Genomic DNA, 22,179 nt, shown 5'->3' with positions numbered 1-22,179 from the left:
GTGGCCCCCTCAGGATGGGAGTAAGTCTGACAGACAGAGGATCCATAAGGGGACCGAGTAGCATATGTTGACTGCATTATTCCAGAAGGTGGGGCTTGGACTTCAAGTCAAGAAGCCTGGACCACTCCCCCAAGAGTGGGAGGGGAAAGAGAGCTCTAAGATTCAGGTGGTCAGTTCAGCAGCACCTGAATGCTTGAGCCACTTCTGCTCTCTCTGCCTCCTCGTCCATCCCCCTGCCTTCCATCGCCCTCCTGATTGGGGGGCATTGGGGCCCCCATCCCCTGCCTTATTTTCCTCCCAGGCCCCAGGGTTCCAAACAGGGCCTCACTTCAGCCTTTTATTCTATTTGCCCATCAAATCTCTTGTCCATGATAGTCAGGTTGGGGGTCCCTCCCGGGCAGCCCCCTGAACATTTTACAAAATGGTTCCCTGCCCACCCTGGCAAGCCTAGCAATTCCCACCCCTCCCCATGTGCACATACAATGTTTATTGCTACCATCCCACTCTCCTTAGCTCCTGGCCCAGGGCCAGACTCTCCCTCCAGGGGTAAGACTAGGAAAGGGGCTCAGCTCTCAGGGGTTGAGGGGCCCGGGCCAACCCCTCCAGCAGCCCTCTGCAGCATGTCCAGGGCCTCCCAGAAGAAATCTTTCTGTGCAGCCATCAAGGGCATCCAACCCACGATCTCCTTCATCTTTTCCATGCGATCCTGCAATGTGGGGCAACTGTGGATCTGGCTGAGGTACTCCTCACAGGCCCGGGCTGTCCCCCCAGGGTCCTGGGGTGCTCCAGCTCCCAGGCCAGGCTCGGGGGTCCCCACCACCCTGCTGGCTGGTAGGTCCCGGTAGGTGGGATGGTGTTCGATGTCATGGCTGGACAGCATGTAGAGGCACTCTCTGGTAGAGCAGAGGGAACAGGCACACAGAGGGACCTTAAAGGAGAGAAGGAGCGTGGCTGAGAGGGGCCTTTACTGAGGGGCTCCCAGGAAGCCCCAGCTGTTGTGTTCCTCCCTCTCAGACCAGCCCTGGGCCAGCAAGTGAGCTAGGGCTGGCTAAGCCCCAAGGTTGTGTAAGGTCAGAGAGGGCGAGCGGGGTCTGCTAAGGGAGAGAGCCAGGAGCTATGGTGTGTGGCCGGAAAAGGGAGGTGGGTAGTGCTGGGGGGGGGGGGGGGGCGGGCCCTTGCAGGAGCCCCAGCTATAGTCCTGTGTGCCACCTGGCTCTATTGCCCTTGCCCCGTTGCCTGCTGGCGTGTCCTGGCTCTGACCTTGACGTGGAGCTTCACGAAAGAGGCACTCCCCTTAGGCCAGCCAGGGAGGCGGCCTCCAGCCCCACAGCCGCAGCCCAGAAGCTCCTTGCTGAAGTCCGAGCCCTGGCTCAGCACCAGAGAGTGGTTGAGGCCACACCACAGGGCAATGGGACGTTGCAGATAATGCACCTGAGAACACAGGGCCAGGATCCCTAAGGTGGGAATGCTGAGGATTTGAGGGCCCAGGTAGGAGGAGGGCAACAGAAAGGCTCAGGGAAGACTCTAGGAAACTAGGAGAGGGAAGAAAGGGGACTCAGCACCCCCTCAACCCCCACCCAGCCAGAAGGCAGACCAGCAGCAATCTTTCCCTCCCTAGGTCTCCTGCAGCCCCTGTCGGACTGCGTGGGGTCTAGCACTTCTGTTGGTTCCTCATCGTTGCTCCTCAGAAAACAGGCTACTTGCCTGTGCCCAGGGCCTGCTACCTGCTCCTTCCTACTACCCCAGACCTGTGACAGTCCAGGCTCATCCTGCCTTCCAGCCTCAGGAGGTGGACTAAGTTTCCTCTTCCCAAAGTTTAAAGACTCCCTCCCTCCCTGTACAATTCCAGGTTAGCCTTCAGGAGGGACCTTCCTTCCACTTATTCCTCCCTTCTCTCTCTAGCATTTTCCACTTGTCCTATCCTTGTCTCCCAAAATGGCCACTCTGTTTAAAAAAAAACAAAAACAAAAGAAAACAAAAACAAAAACATTTCCACCTGATTCCTGCCCCTTCCTACCTCCATCTTTTAGGCAACAGAACTGGTTATGTGACCAGTCTGAGGTTGACCACATTTTTGTTCTCACCACAGCCCATCTTTCCTGAACTTCTTGTGATCTGGCTTCCCTGCTTACTAAGCTACTGATGTGTTCTCCCCAAATGCACTTGACTTTCCAGCTCCCAAACCCCAGGGCCTCTCCTGCATGCTTTCTCCTGAGATTATGAGGGCTTTAATTTTGAAGACATAGGTATGTAATTTATGGTCATTAAAGAAATGTTATAAAATCTTGGAGAGCAAAGATTAATTTAAAAATCACTGGAAATCCTACCACCCACTATTAACATCTTGCTGGGGGTGCCTGAGTGGCTCAGTCAGTTAGGTGTCCTACTTTAACTCAGGTCATGATCCTGAGTTCGAGCCCCACATCGGGCACCCTGCTGTCAGCACATCAGCACAGAGCCCCTTCAGATCCTCTGTCCCCCTTTCTCTCTGCCCCTCCCCTGCTTGTGCACCTTCTCTCTCTCTCTGAAAAAATAAACTTAAAAAAATCTTGCTAGATATTCTTTTTTCTTTCTTCTTTTTATTTTTTATTTAAGTAGATTCCTGTGGAGTCTGCTTGGGATTCTCTCCCTCTCTGCTCTTCAACCCCTCAACATAAATTAACATTAAAAATAAAAAAGAGAGTCAGCCGCTTAACCATGTGAGCCAATCAGGCATCCCTGGATATTTTTCTTCACTGCTGCCTCTGTGTGTGTGTGTGTGTGTGTGTGTGTGTGTGTGTGTGTGTGTGTTTTCAAATTACAGACTTTTAAATAAAAATGGGGTTGTACTATGTAAATAATTTTATAATTTTTTTTTCAGCTAAAGATATGACCTGACCATATTTCCATGTTGGCAGGTATATTCCTATGTTATCTGTTACCATTAATCACCTCCTCTGTTTGACACTCCCTGTGTCCCTGGCTTCTGGGACTTGGCACCTGAAGGTGTGCCTCCTGCCTCAGAGATAGCTTCTTCATTCCCTTTGCCTACAGCATCAGCTCCTGCCCAGGTTTGTGCCCCTGTCCCTGCTTCTGTCTGTTTCAGCCTTGTTCCAACATGGAATCTAATGCCAGAGAGACATTTCCACTTTAGAAAATGTCCAAATTCACGCTCTTCCTCTTTCCTCAAGCCAGCATCCCTTTCCACATTTGTTAGTGATGTCATCTCTCTTTAAGGGGTCTACTGCGACAGCCACTTGTGTCCCACACCCATCTCCTCACATCTAATCAGTTTCCAGTACCTAATCATTTTCTTTCAAAACATCTCAGGTATCCATTCCTTTCCATTCCCACTGCCCCAGGCTCTTGTCCCAAGTGCCACTGTCACTCAATGGTCTCCCAGTGGGCTTCTCATTCAGTGGCCTCCTGTGCACTCTGGCCAGGTGACCTGTTCTCAGTCATCTGTGTGTGTGTGTGTGGCGGGGGGGGCCTTCTCTTGCTCCAGAACCTGGAGTGACTTTCCAAAATCTATACCTTTTCAGGCTCACCCCTGCCTGTATCACCTCATATCTACCGATTTCCAAAACATCCTCTCTGCTTCAGACCAGTCCTTTCATGGTCCCAGGTATGTGCAGCTTCGTTCTCATCCCTGTTACATGGAATGCCTTTCCCTGTACCCACACGAATCTGATCTAACCCACCAGACCGTGATCGCATCTCACCTCTTCTAGTTATACCAGCCCACCGAGGTCTCCCTGCTTCACTAAATTCCTATTGCACTGGCAGCAAGCACCACACAGAATGGACCTCACAGTGCCAACCCTCGGAAAGACACGCAACAGTATCATGCGCATAATTTACTGGCTGGCTTAACTTCCCTAGGGGGTAAGAAGTGGGTTCTAAAGAAAGTAGAGAAGAGGAGAGGTCTAAGGTGTAGAGGATTGGAGGAAGGGGGCCACGATGAGAATAACTGAAAACGAATCTCACCTGTGTGGGTTCCCCTCGGTCCATTTTGTCCCCTGTTCCCAGCTGCCCATATCTGTTATTTCCCTGCATAAAGATTCGGCCAAATTCATCCACCAAGCCAAAGTGATTGTAGCCAAGAGCACAAAATAGTATCTAGGAAGTAAGACAGAAAGAGAAGGCAGGCATTCAGTTCCCTCCAAAGGAACTCTGAGCTCCAGAATCTCCCAGCCACTAACCTGCCATTCCCAGCTGATTTCTTTTGGCCTTGCCCGCTACCTCGCCCCTCTCTCTCTGGGCCCCTGTCCCTCCCTGATCAATCATTTGATTCCTGCTCATATTTCAGGCCTCTGGTGCCTTTTAATCCCTAAATCCCCCTCTGTCCGCCCCTTGGTCCGTCCCATCCCTCCAGGATCCTACCTTGGCAGGCAGCGAGAGAGCAAGCGGCATCTGCTGGTCCAGAGGGTCAAAGGCTTGAAGGGTCCCAAAGAGATCACGATACACCCCTGGGGTATGCACCTCAAAATACACTCCCCCCTGGTCTGGGGGGTCAGGAGCCCTCAGCTCAGCAGCTTTGGGCACCCATTTCCTAGCGATAAGGCCCTACCTAGGATGAAAGCTACAAGATCCAGGGAGTCTCACACCCACTAGAAATGTACCAGCTATGATATCTGGGAACCTAACCTCATCTTTTCACTAGGATGCCTGAAGGGGTCCACTGCTAGAGTAAGTATAAGGGGCTGTCCATATCTGGAAAGTCTGTTTAAGACGAGGGTGTGGAGAAGAAGGAAGGTGGTTCTTACCTGTGATGTAGAGAGTACTGCTCTGGTTAGAAGCCATGCGGGTCACACGAAGGTGAGGCAGGCAACGGGACACCTTCCTCAGGGCCAGCTGAACTGTGTAGGAGCGTGGCTGGTCCAGCTGGGTTTCATTCACTACCAAAGAGTAGATCTTTCCTTCCTCTGGGAGATGGGGAGAGGCAGACAATGATGTGGGGGAGGGGACCTCCCAATATCCACATTAACTTCCCAATAGATTCTCTAAGCCATAGTGATTAAACACTTATTGGCCTAGAGTGGGGTTAGAAGAAAAAGGGTAGAGGTGAAATACAGGAAGCATGACCTCAAGTTGCCCAGACTCTAGCCCTGTACCACCAAAAATGAATCAGGGAAACCCTTCAGTGTGAATGATGAGTGGAGAGAAAACCAGCAGTTAGATCTGCCAGAATCCAATTTGAGTGTTGGGAGGAACGATGCCTGGGGACTTGGGGCTCTGCCTGGAATTAAGAAGTCTAGAGGGTCTGAGGCTTGGGAGTAGGGTCAAATATAGGGGACAGGGACACCAGTCTGCTTCAGTCAGAACAGCGCATGACTCTTGATCTCAGGGTTGTGAGCACCACACTGGGTGGAGAGATTACTTAAGTAAATAAAAATTAAAATTAAAAAAATGTATACATGTATGGGACAATCAGCAAGGTAGGGGTAAGTTTGGGGTATTAAGTGAAGTGCCTAGCAGGAAGTGAGGAAGATTAGAATTTCAAAAATCAGGCTTTCACTAGAACAGTGGTTTCCAAACTATTTTTTTGCAGCAGGGCCCTTTATTCATATGAAATACACAGAATCTGGGGCGCCTGGGTGATGCAGTTGGTTAACCATCCCACTCTTGATCTCAGCTCAGGTCATGATCTCACAGTTTTTGAGTTCAAGTCCTGCATCAGGCTCTGCGCTGATGGTGCTGAGCCTGCTTGGGATTCTCTCTCTCCTTCTCTCTCTGCCCCTCCCCTGCTTGTGCACAGGTGATAAATAAACTTAAAAAAAAATTTTTTTAAGTTGTTTAAACAAAAAAAAAAGCAGAATCTTAGTCTATGAGACAGACAAAAAGCAAAGCTATTTGGTTTGAGACCAGGATGAGGTGGCATGCAGAAAGGCCTTCCCCTCCCCTGCAGCAGGTCCTGAACCATGTGTAGAAAACAATTTGCAAACCACTGCTCTAGGCCACACCTGTGAGAAGCAGTAGAGCCCGCTGGTTCTCCTGACCAACCAGCACAATCTGTTTGAAGCTCATGGAGTGGTGGAAGGTCATCTTGAAGACCCGCTGCCCACTGGACTGCAGATAGACCTCGACACAGTCACAGGCCCGGCTGCCCGTAGTGCCTACCACTGCTGGCTGCTCCCGGGTGGCCAATACATAGAGGTATTTACGGTAAACGGTGTCACATCTTGGGTCCGAGGCAAACTATAGGAAAAGATGAAGCTGTCTGGGATCTAGGTCTTAGAGTGGAATGAGGCTTGGGGGTGACAGGATCCTGGGGTGAGAAATGAGATACTTGGGTTCAGGGCTGGGAAAAGAGGGTTTAGTTTTCAGTTCCTGATATGGGAGGGCAGACGTCCTGAGGAGAGTACCTCCAGACTGGTGTGGGTCCCGGAGGAGCCCCGGAGGAGGGGTGGGGTCTCAGCTCCTAGGGCTCTGCTACTCACATCCTTGGCTCCGCGACACAATACAACATAGCGGCAGGCTCGCTTCCACTGGATCTGGCCAAGGGTAGAGGAGACCAGGGCATTTTTGAGGAAGAAGAGGGTCCCCGTGTAGTCAAGAATGAAGACATGGTCCTTGGTGGGCAAGAAGCGGCGGTAGCCATGGGCTAGCAGGGGGGCTACACTCTTGCTGAGACAGCGGCGGCGGCCTCCAAATGCCTGGAAATACAGGCCCTTCGTGTCTGGAGAAGGGAAGGAGATGGAAGGCTCAAGGGGTCAGGATGGCACAAAGAAGAGTTGTCAGAGCTTGGGCAAACTATAGTTCTCAGAGGGCCGGGTATTTAGCAGCTCCGATAGCAGCTCCCTTAGCAGCAGGACTGGGGAACAGGGACTTTTCTATCTTCAGGGACTTAGAAGATATCTTTAATAATCCCCTACACAGGCTATCTTTAATAATCCCTTATGCCTGAACTTTAGTTCTCTGCCCCCTACCCCAAGCCCAGGGCACTACACATGCTTCTAAGTGAGGGCTTCTTTAGTCCAACCTTGCATCAGAGACACCAAGGGAAATATAGTACATAGAAAAGCAGCAGACAGAGGAGCGAAAAGGAATGGCTGAGAAAGGCCAGTAACGGCCCTCACCCCTAGCTCTGGATCTGCTATCTGGATCAGATCTGGATCTCCCTGAATCTCCAGTGTGTGCAGTCAGGTACTTGGATAGGGGCTCCCTGGGAATGGAGGGCTTCAGAGCATGTTTCTCAACGTGGGGGTGATTTTGTCCTCAGGGAACATTGGTTGTCACAACTGGGGGGAGCTTTGTTACTGGCATCTAGTGGGTGGAGGCCAGGGATGCTGCTAAACGTCCTGCAATGTGCAGGACAGCCCCTCACTCCAAATACTTATTTGGCCCCAAATGTCAACAGTGGCAGGTTGAGAAATCCTGGCTTAGAGGAGGGAAAACTCCAGGTTTGGGGAGTGGAGGAGATGACCGGGGTAGGATTTGGAAGAGAGTTCGAATACGGAGGCTGACTTGGCAGGGATGCTAGTAACGGGGGCTCCGGGTGGGATGTCTATCAGAGGGTGGAGCTGGAGGCTTGCAGAGCTCCTAGATGGATGGTATGTTTGAATCTAACAGGCTCTTCTAGAGAAAGGGGCCCTGGCAGGTTGGCTAGGAATGCTGAGGCAACTCTATGGAACAGGAGGGATCCCAGAATAATAAGGCACAGGATAGAGGCAAAGAGAACTGAGGTTCTGGGGAGGTGTACAGTTAAGAATGGCAGCTCTCTTCCAGGGCCGGACCCCAGAGCCCTGCTCTCGTAGACGAGGACTAAGCCTGCGACAGATGCGTCTCCACACGCCCTCAGCGTCGCACACTTCATGGAAGTAGTGGCAGGTCTGGCCCAGAGCGACTACATCTCTGACTGGGAGGAATGAGATGATATGCTCCACCTGGGGGGTGGGCAGGAGGGAGGAAGCAGGAATCATCAAGGGGGCTCCTCATCACTCTGGTCCCCTGCCCTTTATTCTGGAATCCCTCCCCATGGATGACTCACCAGCTCTGGGGGGAACAGCTGAACAGAAATAGGGTTCCCTCTGCCCTTCTTCTCTTCACCCCCAGGCTCTGGGCCACATGAAGGGCAGCTCCGCTTCACCTACCCAAGGAGAAGGGAGAGCACAGGGATTCCATGAGAGTCAGGCCTCCTTTTCTCCCTTCTGTCAGCCTTTCATTAGCTTCTTTCTTAGGGGCTCATGGCTCTGTGCCCTCAAATCTTCCTATCTTTCTCTCTAGGTCCATGGGACACCCCTCCCTGTCTGCCGTGTTTCTGGGTTCACCAGCTCCAAAGAACCCCTCCCCTGATCTCTTGCTGCCATCTTCTTGTCCTTCCCTTGCCTCACCCTGAGCCCCTCCTCCTGTCTGCACAGCCCGGTGAATTTTTGCAGCCTTCTTCTCAGGCTTCTCCTCACCATCTTGACTGCCCCGTCTCTGCTCCTGCCCTCATCCTCCGGGCCCCCCGACCCCCCTGTAGTCAGCTCCCTGGCCCCTGTTCCTGCTGCCTTTCCCACACCATGTCCCCCGCCTGGGCTTGGGGAACCTCTGGGGCCCCTCAGCCTTCTAGGCCCCTCCCCCATGGAGTCTGGGAAGACAAACCTCTCTGTGACCTCACTGTCCAGCCACTGTGACCTATTTTCCCCAACCCCGCCAGGATTTTCTTAGACAGTTCCTGGGTTCTAGCTTGGCTCTAGCCACCCAGTGGCTCATGGGATATGCATGAGCCCCTCCTCCAGGAGAAAGAAAGTGTGAATGACTGCTAGATGAGGCCTTTACTTTTGGAGCACAGTTGTGAGGTTCCTCCCCTTGAGGCCCTTTAGCACTCTGCTCTGTAGAGAAACACTGGTGAATTCTTCATATCTCACCAGGCCAGGGCCTCCAGGGGATTTGTATAAACTCCGTAAGAGGATAACAGTATAAACTACCTAAGAGTATAAACTACCCCCCCCCAAAAAAAAAAGTATAAAAAATATGAACTGTTTGACAGGTGAGGAGGAAAGATGACCCTGCTACACTCGCTTAGAGGGAAGCATGCACTAGATGAAAGTGGGAATAATTCAGCACCGACTCTTTAGTCTTACAAAAACACATCCAAAAGCAGATTTCCTGGGACAGTAACATCAATGCATGTATGAAGGACAACCTATTAAGGTGGAAGAAAGGGATAGAATTACTCTGAAAGCATAGGGTATCTCCCAGGGTCTAACCTTTTAACTTAGTCTTATGGGGAGAGAGGGCCGCCATATAGGAGAAACAGCTGGAGTTCAGGGTATGTCTGTCCAGGTAGGGGCAAAGGATCTACACCAATAAACCAAAGGGAGTAACCAGCTCTTCCAGGAACGCAAAGGAATCCAATCCTGGACATCCAGCCCTCAGTTGCCTAGTATTACAGACTTTCCTTTACTGCGCCAGCTATCAGTCAACCACCCAAACTCCCTTACTCATGGTGACTAGTAAACAACTAGTTTGAGACACTGCGGATGGAACTTTAAGGATTCAATACATGTTTAGGAAATCTCAACCTCTGAGATGTGATTCACAAGAACCTTTAGTTGTTTGTGATCAGGCAACTATTAACGTGGTAAATGGACTATGTTAATGTGTTAGGTCCTTTTGCCACCTAAAAGGACGTTAAGATCCCTCAGCACACAGAAAAAGGGTCCTCAGCTTCCTCTTGGGTCTGGGTCCCCACTATTTCAGCTCAGGAAGCAAAGGAGACGGTGCGAATAGAAAAAGCCCACGTAGAAGTCGGGGGGAAACCGGGCTTCTGCTCTAGCCAACTCCTCAACTTCCCTCCGCCTCAGTTTCCTCATTTGTTAAAACGGCGGGCTTCTTCCGAATGAGATGGTCCCTTATGGACTAACTCCCCTCCCCCGTCTCAGGTCCTGTCATCACAGTTCCCGCCGGGGCGCGCTCCTCGAGGTAGGCTGGCCAGCCGGGCGGTAGTTCTGGAAGCTCTCCCGGTCTCCTGTAACCCTCCCTTCAGGAGCTGCCTTGGGCATCTCCAGTCTCTGGGAAGCCCCCCGCCCGCCAGAGCTCCGGAGACCGCCGCAGGGCCTCAGACTCCGCAGCCGGAAAGGCCTCCACGGTCCCTTCAGTTCCAACGACCCCCTCCTTCCCCGTTAGTCTCAGGCTTCGCCTTGCACCTCACCCCCCTCCTTCACGCCCTCAAAGCAGGCTCGCTCCCTAACATTTGCAGCTCGCACTCGCCTCTCCAGGCCCTGCACTGTTCCCAGCCCGCCCGACCGGCAGCGCTCACGTTCTTTAAACTCTGTCTCAAAGATCTAGCTCACCCGCCTCCTGCTAGGCGAAGGGACCGCCTTCTCGCCCATGCTATTGGTAGGTACAGCCGTCCCTCAGAGAAGAGGCCGGGCCGGTTCCCTCCGGAAGATTTAATTGGCCTTCTTGACAGTCACTCGCCTGTATCCGGCTTGCGATTGGTCTCCGTTGGAAAAAAAAAACCCGAGACCCGGCTTGAGGTCTCGGCCTCTATCCCTTCTAGTTGAGCACCGGCGTCCCCGTCTCCTGGTTAGACCTGATTGGCTCCATCTCCAGCCCTAAGCATTGCGATTGGACGCGGCTGCGCGGGGCGGGCCGGCCTGGAGCGCCGGCCGTTGGCGAGCGCTCTATTCTAGCCCCCTCCCTTCTGTCGCCTCACTCCTGCGCTATAGTCTCCACCCCCCCGGCGGGTTCTGATTAGCCACTTCCAACGCGTCTTCGGATCGCGATTGGTCAGCCGTGTCCCTGAGCGCGTTTCCTCCCCCTTGAAGCGACTACGGCGGCTCCAAGGAGGGGGAGGGGGGAGGAGGGACGGCCGGTCCCGTCAGTCAGGCAGCGGGAGCCGCCGAGAGCGGATGGCGGCGGCGGTAGCGGCCCCACTCGCCGCCGGGGGTGAGGAGGCGGCGGCCACGACCTCCGTTCCGGGGTCTCCGGGTCTGCCCGGGAGCCGCAGTGCAGAGCGGGCCCTAGAGGAGGCCGTGGCCACCGGGACCCTGAACCTGTCCAACCGACGCTTGAAGTACTTCCCCCGGGGCGCGGCCCGCAGCTACGACCTGTCAGACATCACCCAGGCTGGTGAGTGCACTCGGCCTAGTCCCGGGCTGGGACCCTCATTTGCATAGCCCCGCCCCTAGCTTGTTTCACACCGGTCTCGGGAGTCTGGCCCGCCCCTTCACCTGACCGTCGAGGTTCTTGACCCTGACTATTTGCATAAGCCTGCTAACTCCCCCTCCCCACTTTGAGAACTCCTGGACAATGAACCCATTTCTCCTTTGCACCGAACGTCCGGCGCCCTGACCGAGTGTTGTGAGAGTTCCCCGTCTTCTGCTTCTCTTTATTTGCCTTTCTGCGCACCTGTAGAATGGTCCCGCCCTTCACCTGGTTGGCTCATTTGCATGACCTCTTCAACCTCAGTTCTGATCGTTCCTTAAAGCAGCCCCCAAGAGCCCCTCTAATGACTCCTTTCTCTTTCTCCACTTCGTCTCCAACTCTTTCCCGGTTCCACCTAGATCCGAGCAGCCGTAGGCCCCCCTCTTCCTTAGGATTCGCCCCTAACAACCTGGTGCTTCTGTTTACTGTGCTTATCGTCCCGCCCCCTGGCCCTCTCCACTGTTCACCCAGCAAGCCTATGGAAAAGAAGCAAATCTTACACCTCCCCTAACTCTTTTCTCCGCGAGCTCTTCCACCTATTATCCCTGACCCCCTTATCTGAGACTCCCCCTCCTTCTTGCGTGTGTGAGGTCACAATGGAGCCTGTGACCTCATAGGGACCTTAGAATTCCCATTTCAGTGTCTGCTTTCCCTAGGAGGGGAGGGACTTGAGGCAGTTGCTGAAAGGAAGGAAATCTTATCTCCTGGCATGGAGTTCTGGGAAGCTAGAGACTGTCCCACTGTCCTTCCACTCCTCCACCCCACAGATCGCTCTAATTATGTCCCTCCTCCCTGGTGTCTCTTGATGGTGGGGTGTAGGGGACTCTACCATGACAGGTGAGTCAGGCTTCAGCTGCTCAGGAGGCAACAACCTATGACCCTGGGCTGGCAGCTGGGGGGTGGAGATTGGGAGTGGGCCAGAGGACCGCATTCCCGAAGCCCCACCCCAGCCTAGCCCAGGGGTGGGACTTGGGGCTGGCTGAGTGTCCTCCTGAAAACACTGCTCAGGGACTGAATGCATTTCTCCTCTAGCAGGTGCCTGTTCACCTGCAAACACCCAAGTGGACACAGACACTCTCTTTCCTCCACTGTTCTGGGGAGAACCAGTTTAAACCTCTCCACTTTTCTTGGGTTGCTGGGGAAACTTACTTGCCCACCATGCAGCAAGTGAGTTCAGGGAATGGGTGAGCCCCAGGAGCCATTCCTCTCCCTCTCCGTCTCCCCCAGCCGCCTAACCCCCAAGCTCCAGATTGACCTCAGCAGCTGTGTGACACTCGCCGTCTGTTCCCTTTCCCCTCCCCCCTGCTTGTTTTTTGACAAAGACCAAATGTTATTCTTTACTTCCTTAGGGCTCTGTCTCTGTGAGTGGACTCCTGGGGAAAACTACCAAGAACTCCCTGGCCCCTCCCAGCTCCTACCCCCTCCCCGCCTCCTCCCCCAGCATTCCGGCTCAGGGTGCAGGCAGTTAGTTCTCCTGAGTGAGCTTGCGTGACGAAGTGGGAAAATCCCAGCTTACTGAGGACCTCTCCCTGTCCTGCTCTCCACGCAGAGATCCTAAGTCCTTTCTGGGCTCAGGTTGTAGGCCAGGTGGAATCTGTCTTGTCCAAAATGTTCTCTGACCCTGCTCCCCAAGCAGAAGGCTTATAGTTTGGAGTGGAAAGGGGAAGTAACAGTTGGGGTTGCCCATACCCTGCCCTCCATACCTCCTTGCCCTCCAACCCAGACTAAACACTTCAACACTCCGCCAGATTATCCTGAGCCCTCTGCTGCTTTCCCAACTCTTTCTGCCCCACTGTTTTCTCTGCATATTTCCTGTGGCACAGGTCTCCAGTATCCCTTGGACTCTGTTCCTTGGGGCCCCTGAAAGTAGGGTGAACCCTGAGATGGCGGGGAGGGGCCGCCCTCACAAAGGAGAAGTGCAGCTCATTCTCTCACAGACCACATCCTGTGCCTCCTGTGCCCTGCCTCCTCCAGCCTGGGCTCCCTTCCACCCCGAGCTTTTGCCCCTTTTGCCCCTGTCACCGCTCAGCCGGCTTGTCCTCTCCACCCCCTTCATCCATGGCACCCGCGCTTGCACACACATGCATTTGGGGATGGAGGGAGAGCAGGCAGGTGGAAGGTGAGCGGAGGAGGCCTGCATCTGGCCCTCTCACCCTCTCCAGAACTTGGGTCTTCTCCCTTGACAGGTCTTCTCTCTGTGCTCCGGGACCGTGAGCAGAGAGGGAGAAAGAAGGACCCCTGGTGCCTCAGGCTGTCACTACCCTGGTAAACATAGGGCCCACCAGAGAGAGAACCCGACAGCTTGTTTCTACTCCATTTCCTGTCGTGAGACTCGTTTCCTTGGGGGATATACCCCAGCTTCCCTCCCAATGGCTTTCGCTCACCCCTTCCTGGGGAGGGCTGTCTAAAAAGCTCACCCAAGTTCTGTTGCCAGAGACATCCCACAGCAGGCCTTGGGCCCCTCCCAGTACAGGCGAGGAGAGGAAGCAGAAATCCAGTCTTGCTTGCAGGGCTCTCAGCAATTACCGTCCCCAGACTGGCGGAAACCCCGTGCCTGACTCCTTTCATTGGAGTAGCAAGCGACCCCTTGAGAATAAGGGGTGGTGAGAGGTTTTATCCTCTCTTCCTCCCTCTCTGCCCCTCACCCACACCAAGATCCTGCAAAAGAGCCGAGTGCCTGAAGTCTGGGTCAGTAAGAGAGGAAGTAGAGCGGGGCTGGTGGGGCTGGAAGAAGGTGGGAAGGAGGCCAGTCCTGAGCACAGTGTATCCTGATGGGAGGGACCCGAGGACTCTAGCTCCCACCTCCAGGTTGATCAGCTTGCCCTCCCTTCCTGGTCCCTGGGAGTCTGTTACTTCACAGACTCTTGGACCTGGCTTGCTGATCCCAGGGGCTGATGAAGCGCCGTTGTCCAGTATGTCAGGAGCCTTATTTAATCTCTAGAGCCAGACTCTAATGGCCCTTGGTTTCTCCCCTGTGTTGAAAAGAGGTTGAGGTTGGGGGAAAGGCCCCCGAGGAGGGATGAGCTTTCTCAGTGGTCTCCTCCAGAGGGTGATAATATTCTTATCTCGAGCCTCCCACTCTATTACCTTGCTATTTTCTCTGGAGCACCAGCCCTTCTCCATAGAACAACAGGAATCACAAGAGTTCTAGAAGCCAGTTACCCTTTCCAGGATAGCCCTTCGTTTGTGTACTTGAAGGCGGTGTTCATGTTTTGCTCTCCCAAGTCTGGGGTTCTCCAGCCCAGTGACCCTGTGGCCTTTGCCTTTCCTTTGCTGTTCTGGTAATGTGCTTGCAACATGCTCAAGTTTTGCAGAAAGCTTTGTTGTCTCCAGGGAGCCCAGGTTTATAGGTCTGATTCTTCAGGTCCGAAGGGGAGGCAGACTTCTGGGCAGCTGGCTCTGGGAGAGTTCACGGTCCTTTTGTCCAGGGCTGTCTTTCCACAGCTCTCCTCTGATACTTGCTTCCCCTAGACCTCTCCCGGAACCGGTTCCCCGAGGTGCCGGAGGCGGCATGCCAGCTGGTGTCCCTGGAGGGCCTGAGCCTCTATCACAATTGCCTGAGATGCCTGAACCCAGCCTTGGGGAATCTCACGGCCCTTACCTACCTCAACCTCAGGTAGGAAGGCGTGGCTGGGGAGGGGGTGCAGGGTGGGGAGCTTATTCTTCTCAGCCCCAAGTCCCAGTGCACAGTACCCCGAGTCCCCCTCCTGGTGACCCTGAAAAGAGGGCAACCCTGGGATGCCATGCCTGGGGAGTGAGCCCACTGCCTTTCTCCCCTCCACAGCCGAAACCAGCTGTCATCGCTGCCACCCTACATCTGCCAGCTGCCCCTCCGGGTGCTCATTGTCAGCAACAACAAACTGGGAGCCCTGCCTCCCGACATCAGCGCCTTGGGAAGCCTGCGGCAGCTTGTGAGCATAAGGAGCAGGGCAAGGAGAGGGGCTGTCGAGCCAGGCACCTTTGGGGGAAGCTGGGGAGAGGTGGGGACCACCTGGAGGTGGCCAGAGACAGGAGGCAGTTTCTGATGCTCTTGTTTGTTTGTTTTTTTTTTCCTTTTTAATGTTTATTTATTTATTATGAGAGAGAGAGAGAGAGAGAGTCGGGCAGAGGGAGAGCGGGAGAGAATTGCAAGCAGTCAGCGCTGTCAGCGCAGAGCCTGACGCGGGGCTCGATCTCATGAACTGTGCGATCATGACCTGAGCCGAAATCAAGAGTCAGCCACTTAGCTGACGGAACCAGCAGGTGCCCCCGATGCTCCTGGTCTTAGGGCTCCTGCCCGGCTTCTTTCCTCATTGCAGGATGTGAGCGGCAATGAGTTGCAGTCCCTTCCCACAGAGCTGTGTAGCCTCCCTTCCCTGCGGGACCTCAGTGTTCGGAGAAACCAGCTCAGCACCCTCCCTGATGGTAAGGAGAATGAGGAGCTGGAGGGAGCGGGGGGGGGGGGGGTGTGCGGAGAGAAAGAGTGTGTGTGTGTTGTTTACATTGGAGAAGTCGCAGACAAAGACTCTTCACAGAACATCGATGCCTTAGTTGCCTAGGGTTTTGCAGTGTGTAAAACAAATGAAAGAGAGAGTGAGCAGGGAGGGGCAGAGAGAAAGGGAGAGAAGGAGAATGCCAAGCAGGCTCCGCACTGCCAGCGTGGAGCCTGATGCAGGGCTTGAACTCACGAACCATGAGATCATGACCTGAACCGAAATCAGGAGTCAGACACTTAACCATCTGAGCCCTCCAAGTACCCCCTAACTTACTTGTTCTTAACCAGCAACCCTCTGAGGCTGGCAGGCATGGGTTATTAGCTCTATTTCACAAATGTGGAACAAGGCACAGAAGGGAGAGTGAGTGAGTGTGTTGGTACCCTGTAGAATCCCAGGATTGGAAGGGGCCTTCAGCATCACCCGGTGTCCTCTTTCACCCAGTGGGAGCTCTCAAGTCGGATGATGCCCTGTACCTCCTCCCCGGAGATTGAGTCAGTGGAGCCACGTGCCAGAGCCCAAGCAGCCCCATTTTAACGAGCTAGCTGTGATCCACCCCAACATTTGATAGCCTTTGTTCCAAAGCAAGCACCCCTGCCCTTAGCCAGCCAGCGTTGTCGTGTGTTTCCTGTGTTTTAGGTGGGCGTCAGGTAGATGTGTGTGATGTCATTCAGATCTGGGGCCAACTGTTAAACTGTATTGGCTTCATGGGGAGAGAAGGGGAAGAAAGTGCTAGAACAGGACTCTTAAAGAGCTGCAGGAGCTGGAGGGAAGGCACGTGGCTCTGCTCAGGGAGTTTGAGGAAGACTTTGCCCCAGAGGCATGGCAGGAGCCGACCTGTGAAGGAAAGTTCTCCTTCCTTCTGCATCCCAGGCAAAGCATCCTGGGGCAAAGCATGTGGGTGGGAGGGAGCACAGTCTGGCAGGATGTGGTGAGAAAGGCAAGCCATGGCCAGGCGAGAAGGCCCTGAGCCTTGCTCATCTTGTTCTTAAAGAACAAGGGAGGGAGTCAGCTGGTCACCCATTTTCTCTGAGCTCCCCTTACTTCTACACTGGCTCTCTTTCCTTCTGAGTCAGTAGCAGTGTAAACAAGCACTTGATCAGGATGCTCTCTGGGCCATAAAAAAGACCCTAGCAAAATGCTCTGGGGACACAGAAGAAGGAGCAGGGAATTCTAACCTAAGTGTCTGGAAAGATTTTGTGGAGCAGGCAACACTTGAGCTGAACCTTGAAAAATGGACACAAAAATGACATTGTCCCAGCTGAGCAAACAGCAGGTGGAAAGGTGCAGAAGCCGAGGGGCTGGAGGATTGTTTGATGTGGTGTAAGGGTGGGCAGTGAGATGGGAAATGTGGGCTGAGCCAGATCATGAACACCTTGACCGTGCTGGGCCAGGGAGTGGTGATTTTTATTCTGTGTCTCTGGCTACCACTAATCCAACTGTGCGTGTTTGAGAAATAGAAAAAGGCACCCTTTCCTGTGGGTGGGCACAGCCTTGCCTGGGACCGGAAGGGCTTAGCTAGTGAAGTTCAGGTGGGATTGCAGTCCCTTCCTGCCTGGGTCCTTTGTGCAGGGCACAGCACCTAGCACACCCGTAGCAGCCTTGGCTGCAAGTCATGGAAGATTTTTGAGCTGTGCGACGTCACAGTTTGGTTTGGGTCTGTGTTGGTCACTTGGGGATGGAGCAACGGTTGAAGTGTGCAGTGGGCAGGGTGGGGAAAAGGAGAGAAGCACATGAGATGGATAGGAGCTAAGGGAGGGGGGCCTGGAGGGGGCCATATTTGACCAGGAAGGGAACCAGGTAGGTTGTTCCTGGGGAGTGCTCTCAGCCAGTCAGGGCATCCTGTGGTGGACCCCGGGGTGGCCAGCTGGCCAGAGCAGAGGGCAGAGGAGGTGAGCACAAGACCCTCCCCCCCCCTTGGGCAGGCTCCTGACTCTTCCCTCACCCACGCCCAGAGCTGGGGGATCTTCCTCTTGTCCGCCTGGATTTCTCCTGTAACCGTGTCTCCCGCATCCCGGTCTCCTTCTGCCGCCTCAGGCACCTGCAGGTCATTCTGCTGGACAGCAACCCCCTGCAAAGCCCACCTGCTCAGGTGAGGGGTGGGTTTGGGGTAGACCATGGAGACAGAGCTGAGAGTGGGTAGGCGTTGGGAAGTGGTTCCCTTTAGCAGCCAATCGGGATCTGGGGGAGCCCCCTTCCCTTCCCCTAACCCCTACCTTGTGCCCCCTTATACCTAGATCTGCTTGAAGGGGAAGCTTCACATCTTTAAGTACTTGTCAACAGAGGCTGGGCGGCGTGGGGGGTCGGCATTGGGGGACCTGGCCCCTTCTCGCCCCCCGAGTTTCAGTCCCTGGTAAGTTCTAAGTGGGAAGAAAGGACGCTCCTGGATACTTGCTGCCCCTTCCTGGCCGCATGGACTCCACGGGTGTTGGTGGGAAGATGAGAGGGGTCACTGCCTGATATCGGACTGACTAGCTCTCCCTGGCTGGCACTAGCCCTGCTGAGGACTTATTTCCGGGACGTCGGTACGATGGTGGGCTAGACTCAGGCTTCCACAGTGTTGACAGCGGCAGCAAGAGGTGGTCTGGAAATGAGGTAAGAGCCTCTTTTCTGAGGGATGTTGGGGGTCTGAGCCCCCGGGGAGAACCTCCTGAGCCAGGACCCTTTGCTTGGTGCCTCTGAATATCAGAGTGACAGTTGGTGGCTGGAGTGGTCTTCTTCCCTTGCCCAAGTTTCCAAGGAAGGGCTGGCTTAGCAGCAGACCCCAAGGGCCTGAACCCCATGAACCCCCAGCATTGCTGAGCAGCTGACTCCCATTTTTGCATTTCTTCATTTAAAGTCAACGGATGAATTTTCGGAGTTGTCCTTCCGAATCTCAGAGCTGGCCCGGGAGCCTCGAGGGCCCAGGGAGCGGAGGGAGGATGGCTCTGGTGAGTGATGGGGTCGGGATAAGGGGACTGGGGTAATGGACAGGTCCCCGAAGGCTCCCCCCTGCTTGCTGACGTGCCCTGGCCTTTCCAGCTGACGGAGACCCTGAGCAGATTGACTTCATTGACAGCCACGTGCCTGGGGAGGACGAGGAGCGAGGTGCTGCTGAGGTGAGGGTCCGGCCCCTGTCCCTGTGCCCGGTAGTGTGCTGTGCCCTGTGGGACAGGAGAGCGAAGGGAGGGAGCCGGTACAGTCTTGGGGGAACAGATCCTCCCTCACCCCCTCTGCTGCTTTTTCTTCAGGAGCCCCGGCCACCAGAATTAAGCCCTGTGGCAGGGGACGGAGAGAAGGCACCAAACAGCAGGTACCCCAGAGCCACCTGAGCCGGCATCTCCTCCCTTAACCCCGTCACCCTACACTTTCCCTCCTCTCCTGACCCTGCTCTGCCTCACTGGTCCTGCCTCTACCCCTCAGGCGGGAGGAGCCTGCTGGTGAGGAGCGGCGACGCCCGGACACTTTGCAGTTATGGCAGGAGCGGGAGCGGCGGCAGCAGCAGCAGCAGCAGCAGCAGCACAGCGGAGCGTGGGGGGCCCCCCGGAAGGACAGGTGTGGGCAGAGGGCAGGGGCGGGGTAGGGCTAGGGGGCTGTGGAAATGAGCCCTCGTGAGCTACTCTGTCCCTCGGGGTTTGCAGGTCTGCTGCCTGCACTGCCGACCCCACATCTCCTTTGCTTTCCAGTTTTGTGAAGCTGGGGGTCAGGGCTGCTGGCGGAGGTCCTGCGGCCTCATCCACTCAGGCCTCCTACAAGTATGTGTCCTCCCCGACTCCACCTCCCTGAGCCATCTCCCTGCACACCCTCCCTGGACCCCCTCTAATTTGCTGTGTGTCTGTCCTCAGCGGCATGCCCAAGTCCAGTGCCACCCAACTGGGAGCTTCAGGGGGGCAGGGAGCCCCCCCGGCCCCTGCCCCCACCCCTGCCTCCCAGGAGCCCCTTCCTGCAGCTGGACCAGGTTGGACAGGGACTATGGGAAGAGGATGGGGGACTGTATAGGTGAGGGGGTGGCTGGGGCCTGGTGGTCTGAGGGAAGCATGGGACTCCAGGGGGTGTCTTTCTCACCTGCCCCCTGGCTCTGGCCCCCAGCGACAGTGCCTGCTCCCCGGCCGCTCGGCTCCATTCAGAGACCAAACAGCTTCCTCTTCCGTTCTTCCTCTCAGAGTGGCTCAGGTGGGTTTCCCCCTGTCGCCATTGCTAAGCCAGCACTAACCCCTGGGCTGCGGTCACCCCTTCTGGCCTGGGAATTCTCCAGTCTATTGTCCCTTTGTGTTGAAAATCCCCACAAGTACAAAGGCAGGAGATGTGGGTGCCAGACACGGTGACCCAGCTAGAAAGTCGGCAGTGGGTGGTAGAGACAGCCCACATTCCTCCTTTTTCTCCAGGCCCTTCCTCACCAGAGTCTGCCGTGAGGCCTCGGCGACCCCCTCAGCTTCTGGACGAGAAGGAGCTGATGGCACAGCTGCGCCAGGTGAGAGAGGTGGGATCTGTGGGGGCGGGGAGGGGCTACTTCACACCCTGTGGGTGCCTTCAGGAGGATGGAAGGGGTGGGCCGGAGTCCCCACTGACCCTGACTGCTCCCCTGTCGTCCTCCTGCCCCCTAGGTAATGGAGTCCCGGCTGCAGCGGCCCCTGCCTGAGGACCTGGCGGAGGCTCTGGCCAATGGGGTCATCCTCTGTCAGCTGGCCAACCAGCTGCGGCCCCGCTCCGTGCCCTTCATCCATGTGCCCTCGCCTGCTGTGGTCAGTGGGGTCCCAGGGTGGGAAGTAGCGGATGGGGCAGAGGACTGCCAGGGCCTCTCTTACTCTCTTCTTTTTCCTCTCTCGCCCTCCTGCAGCCAAAACTTAGTGCTCTCAAGTCTCGGAAAAATGTGGAGAGTTTCTTAGAAGCCTGCCGAAAAATCGGGGTGCCTGAGGTATGGGGGCGGTGTTCTCAGGAACCCAGGCCCAGTCCCTACTATAGAGTGGCGATGTCCCGGGCTCAGCTGAGCACTCCGTGTGGATGGCAGGGTTCCATTCAAAGGGGTGTCTGCTCCCCAGAAGAAAGCATGTCCACAAGTCCCGGTCCTGCACGCCTCCCTACCCTGCATGCTTCCGTGCCCTGCACTCTGCATGTTGGTGTGGCTCAGGCCTTGGCACGTGAGGGCAGGGGGTGGGGAGGGATTGTCTTGCTGCTGCTGCTGCTGACGTCTGCTCTTTGTCCTTGTCCATCTGTCCTACTCTCCCTTCCCAGGCTGACCTGTGCTCGCCCTCGGATCTCCTCCAGGGCACTGCCCAGGGGCTGTGGACCACCCTGGAGGCTGTGAAGCGGGTGGGGGGCAGGGCCCCCCCACCCCTCTGGCCCCCCTCTGGTCTGGGCGGCTTCATCTTCTTCTACGTGGTCCTCATGCTGCTGCTCTATGTCGTCTACACTCGGCTCCTGGGTTCCTAGGACCTGAAGTCACCCTTTCCCCTGCCCCCTCCACCTATTTCTATTTATAAGACTCCTGTGCAACCCCCATCCCTACCAGTGGTGCCTTCAGCCCCTACCAAAGACACTAGTGAACCCTCTCCCCTCACACACACTGACCTCAGAGGCCCCACTCTGGTGCCCCCAGACCCTGGGCCCCCAGCCTCTGGCCACCCTCCTGTAGCCCCTTCCCGTGCCCCTCACCTCTCCATGCTGATGGTGCCTTCATTCCCTCCAGGCCCTGCCCTTCCCTCTGCTCCCTCAGAGGGTAGATCTCAACCTTCTTCCTTGTGCCGTCCCCCTCCACCCTGGTCCCCCCACTGTTATGGGGAGCTAAATTATCTATATTTTGTAGAGAGAACTCTATATTTGTAGGAGTTGCAGGGGCCCAGGCTGGGTCCCTGTCTCTGTGTATAAATTGTACAGACCGTGGCCGCCTCTGTGTGTGTGTTTGCGTCTGCTCTTGCTGTGGCCAGGCCCAGTCCTGGCTGTGCCCCTTGGGCTCTGTGTGCCAGCCTGCCTACTCCAGCATTTCCCTCTGGAAATGACAGGTCTCTCCTCCCCTGAGCCTTGGCCCCCTGTGTCATCTCCCTTCTGTTACCTGCTGGCAACTTCCTTGCATCTCATTTGTCCCAAGCCATGTCCAGGGTGCCCCTGAACTTTGCTGCCTCCACCTGGGCCATCCCGTCAGCCCTGTTTGCCCAGGCTTCTTTGGGGTTTCACCCATCCTGCTCCCAGGAAGGGCAGGGAAGCCGAGAGAACAGGGTGACATAGGGAACTTAACCCGGGCCCCTCCCCCCAGGAGTCCCTGTGCCAGCCCCATCACATCCTGGAAGAGGAGGGGGCCCCAGGAAGGGGCCTCCCTTACATCGCTGCTGTCGTCCACGCACTGCTGGAAAGGCCATAGGGTTGAGGAAGGGGCGCAGGGCCCCGACCTGGCCTGCAACCCAGGAACAGAGAAGACAGCCGTGCCCGGCTTCTGATTTCTAGCAAGGACTCTGGTGAGGGCGGCCTTGGGCCTGGCCCTGTTCCTTGGGCGCCCCTCGGCCCTCCCGAGGGGTTGGAAGCAGGCCCAGTCCAGCAAGGTGCCTGGCCGCCTCTGGGTGTGGCCAAGGGTCTTGTGTCAAGTGCAATAAAGAAGTCGGGCCCTCTAGGCTGCCCCTCA

The 22,179-nt window shown here is 55.5% G+C and overlaps 2 protein-coding genes and 1 long non-coding RNA gene across 10 annotated transcripts; 2 read left to right on the top strand and 1 right to left on the bottom strand.

The window, feature by feature from the left end:
- Window positions 1-323: 323 nt before the first annotated feature.
- Window positions 324-11,452, bottom strand: FBXO24 (F-box protein 24). 5 transcript variants are annotated; one of them, XM_040455985.1, is made up of 11 exons: window positions 11,344-11,452; window positions 10,260-10,408; window positions 7,970-8,068; window positions 7,682-7,865; window positions 6,420-6,658; window positions 5,943-6,177; window positions 4,746-4,904; window positions 4,363-4,484; window positions 3,967-4,098; window positions 1,261-1,431; window positions 324-928 (listed from the first exon to the last, which is right to left on the bottom strand). In XM_040455985.1, exons 2-11 carry the CDS (start codon window positions 10,296-10,298, stop codon window positions 566-568), a joined length of 1,743 nt encoding a protein of 580 aa, XP_040311919.1. In that variant the 5' UTR covers window positions 10,299-10,408; window positions 11,344-11,452; the 3' UTR covers window positions 324-565. The 5 variants fall into 5 exon arrangements, with proteins under 5 accessions (XP_040311919.1, XP_040311918.1, XP_040311920.1 ...); XM_040455984.1 differs by lacking the exon at window positions 11,344-11,452 and having other exon boundaries at window positions 10,260-10,658; XM_040455986.1 differs by lacking the exon at window positions 11,344-11,452 and having other exon boundaries at window positions 4,363-4,415; window positions 10,260-10,658.
- LOC121017644 (uncharacterized) lies at window positions 2,927-6,042 on the top strand. The gene is made up of 3 exons (XR_005784839.1): window positions 2,927-3,050; window positions 3,522-3,604; window positions 5,936-6,042. It is a non-coding gene; the product is annotated as an uncharacterized LOC121017644 (long non-coding RNA).
- On the top strand, window positions 10,778-22,179 carry LRCH4 (leucine rich repeats and calponin homology domain containing 4). 4 transcript variants are annotated; one of them, XM_040455982.1, is made up of 18 exons: window positions 10,778-11,040; window positions 14,587-14,731; window positions 14,900-15,026; window positions 15,414-15,519; window positions 17,543-17,679; window positions 17,825-17,940; window positions 18,083-18,182; window positions 18,427-18,517; window positions 18,609-18,685; window positions 18,818-18,879; window positions 18,990-19,121; window positions 19,208-19,321; window positions 19,412-19,524; window positions 19,656-19,739; window positions 19,952-20,037; window positions 20,171-20,308; window positions 20,404-20,481; window positions 21,817-22,179. In XM_040455982.1, exons 1-18 carry the CDS (start codon window positions 10,821-10,823, stop codon window positions 21,919-21,921), a joined length of 2,031 nt encoding a protein of 676 aa, XP_040311916.1. In that variant the 5' UTR covers window positions 10,778-10,820; the 3' UTR covers window positions 21,922-22,179. The 4 variants fall into 4 exon arrangements, with proteins under 4 accessions (XP_040311916.1, XP_040311917.1, XP_040311915.1 ...); XM_040455983.1 differs by having other exon boundaries at window positions 10,780-11,040; window positions 19,253-19,321; XM_040455981.1 differs by lacking the exon at window positions 21,817-22,179 and adding an exon at window positions 20,799-21,446 and having other exon boundaries at window positions 10,780-11,040; window positions 19,253-19,321.

Source organism: Herpailurus yagouaroundi, unplaced genomic scaffold (genome assembly GCF_014898765.1).
Source record: "Herpailurus yagouaroundi ecotype Mexico unplaced genomic scaffold, PumYag 216, whole genome shotgun sequence".
In the NCBI taxonomy this organism is placed as follows: domain Eukaryota; kingdom Metazoa; phylum Chordata; class Mammalia; order Carnivora; family Felidae; genus Herpailurus; species Herpailurus yagouaroundi.
The sequence above is the reverse complement of the archived record's forward strand: the minus strand, read 5'-3'. Positions and strand labels throughout refer to the sequence as shown.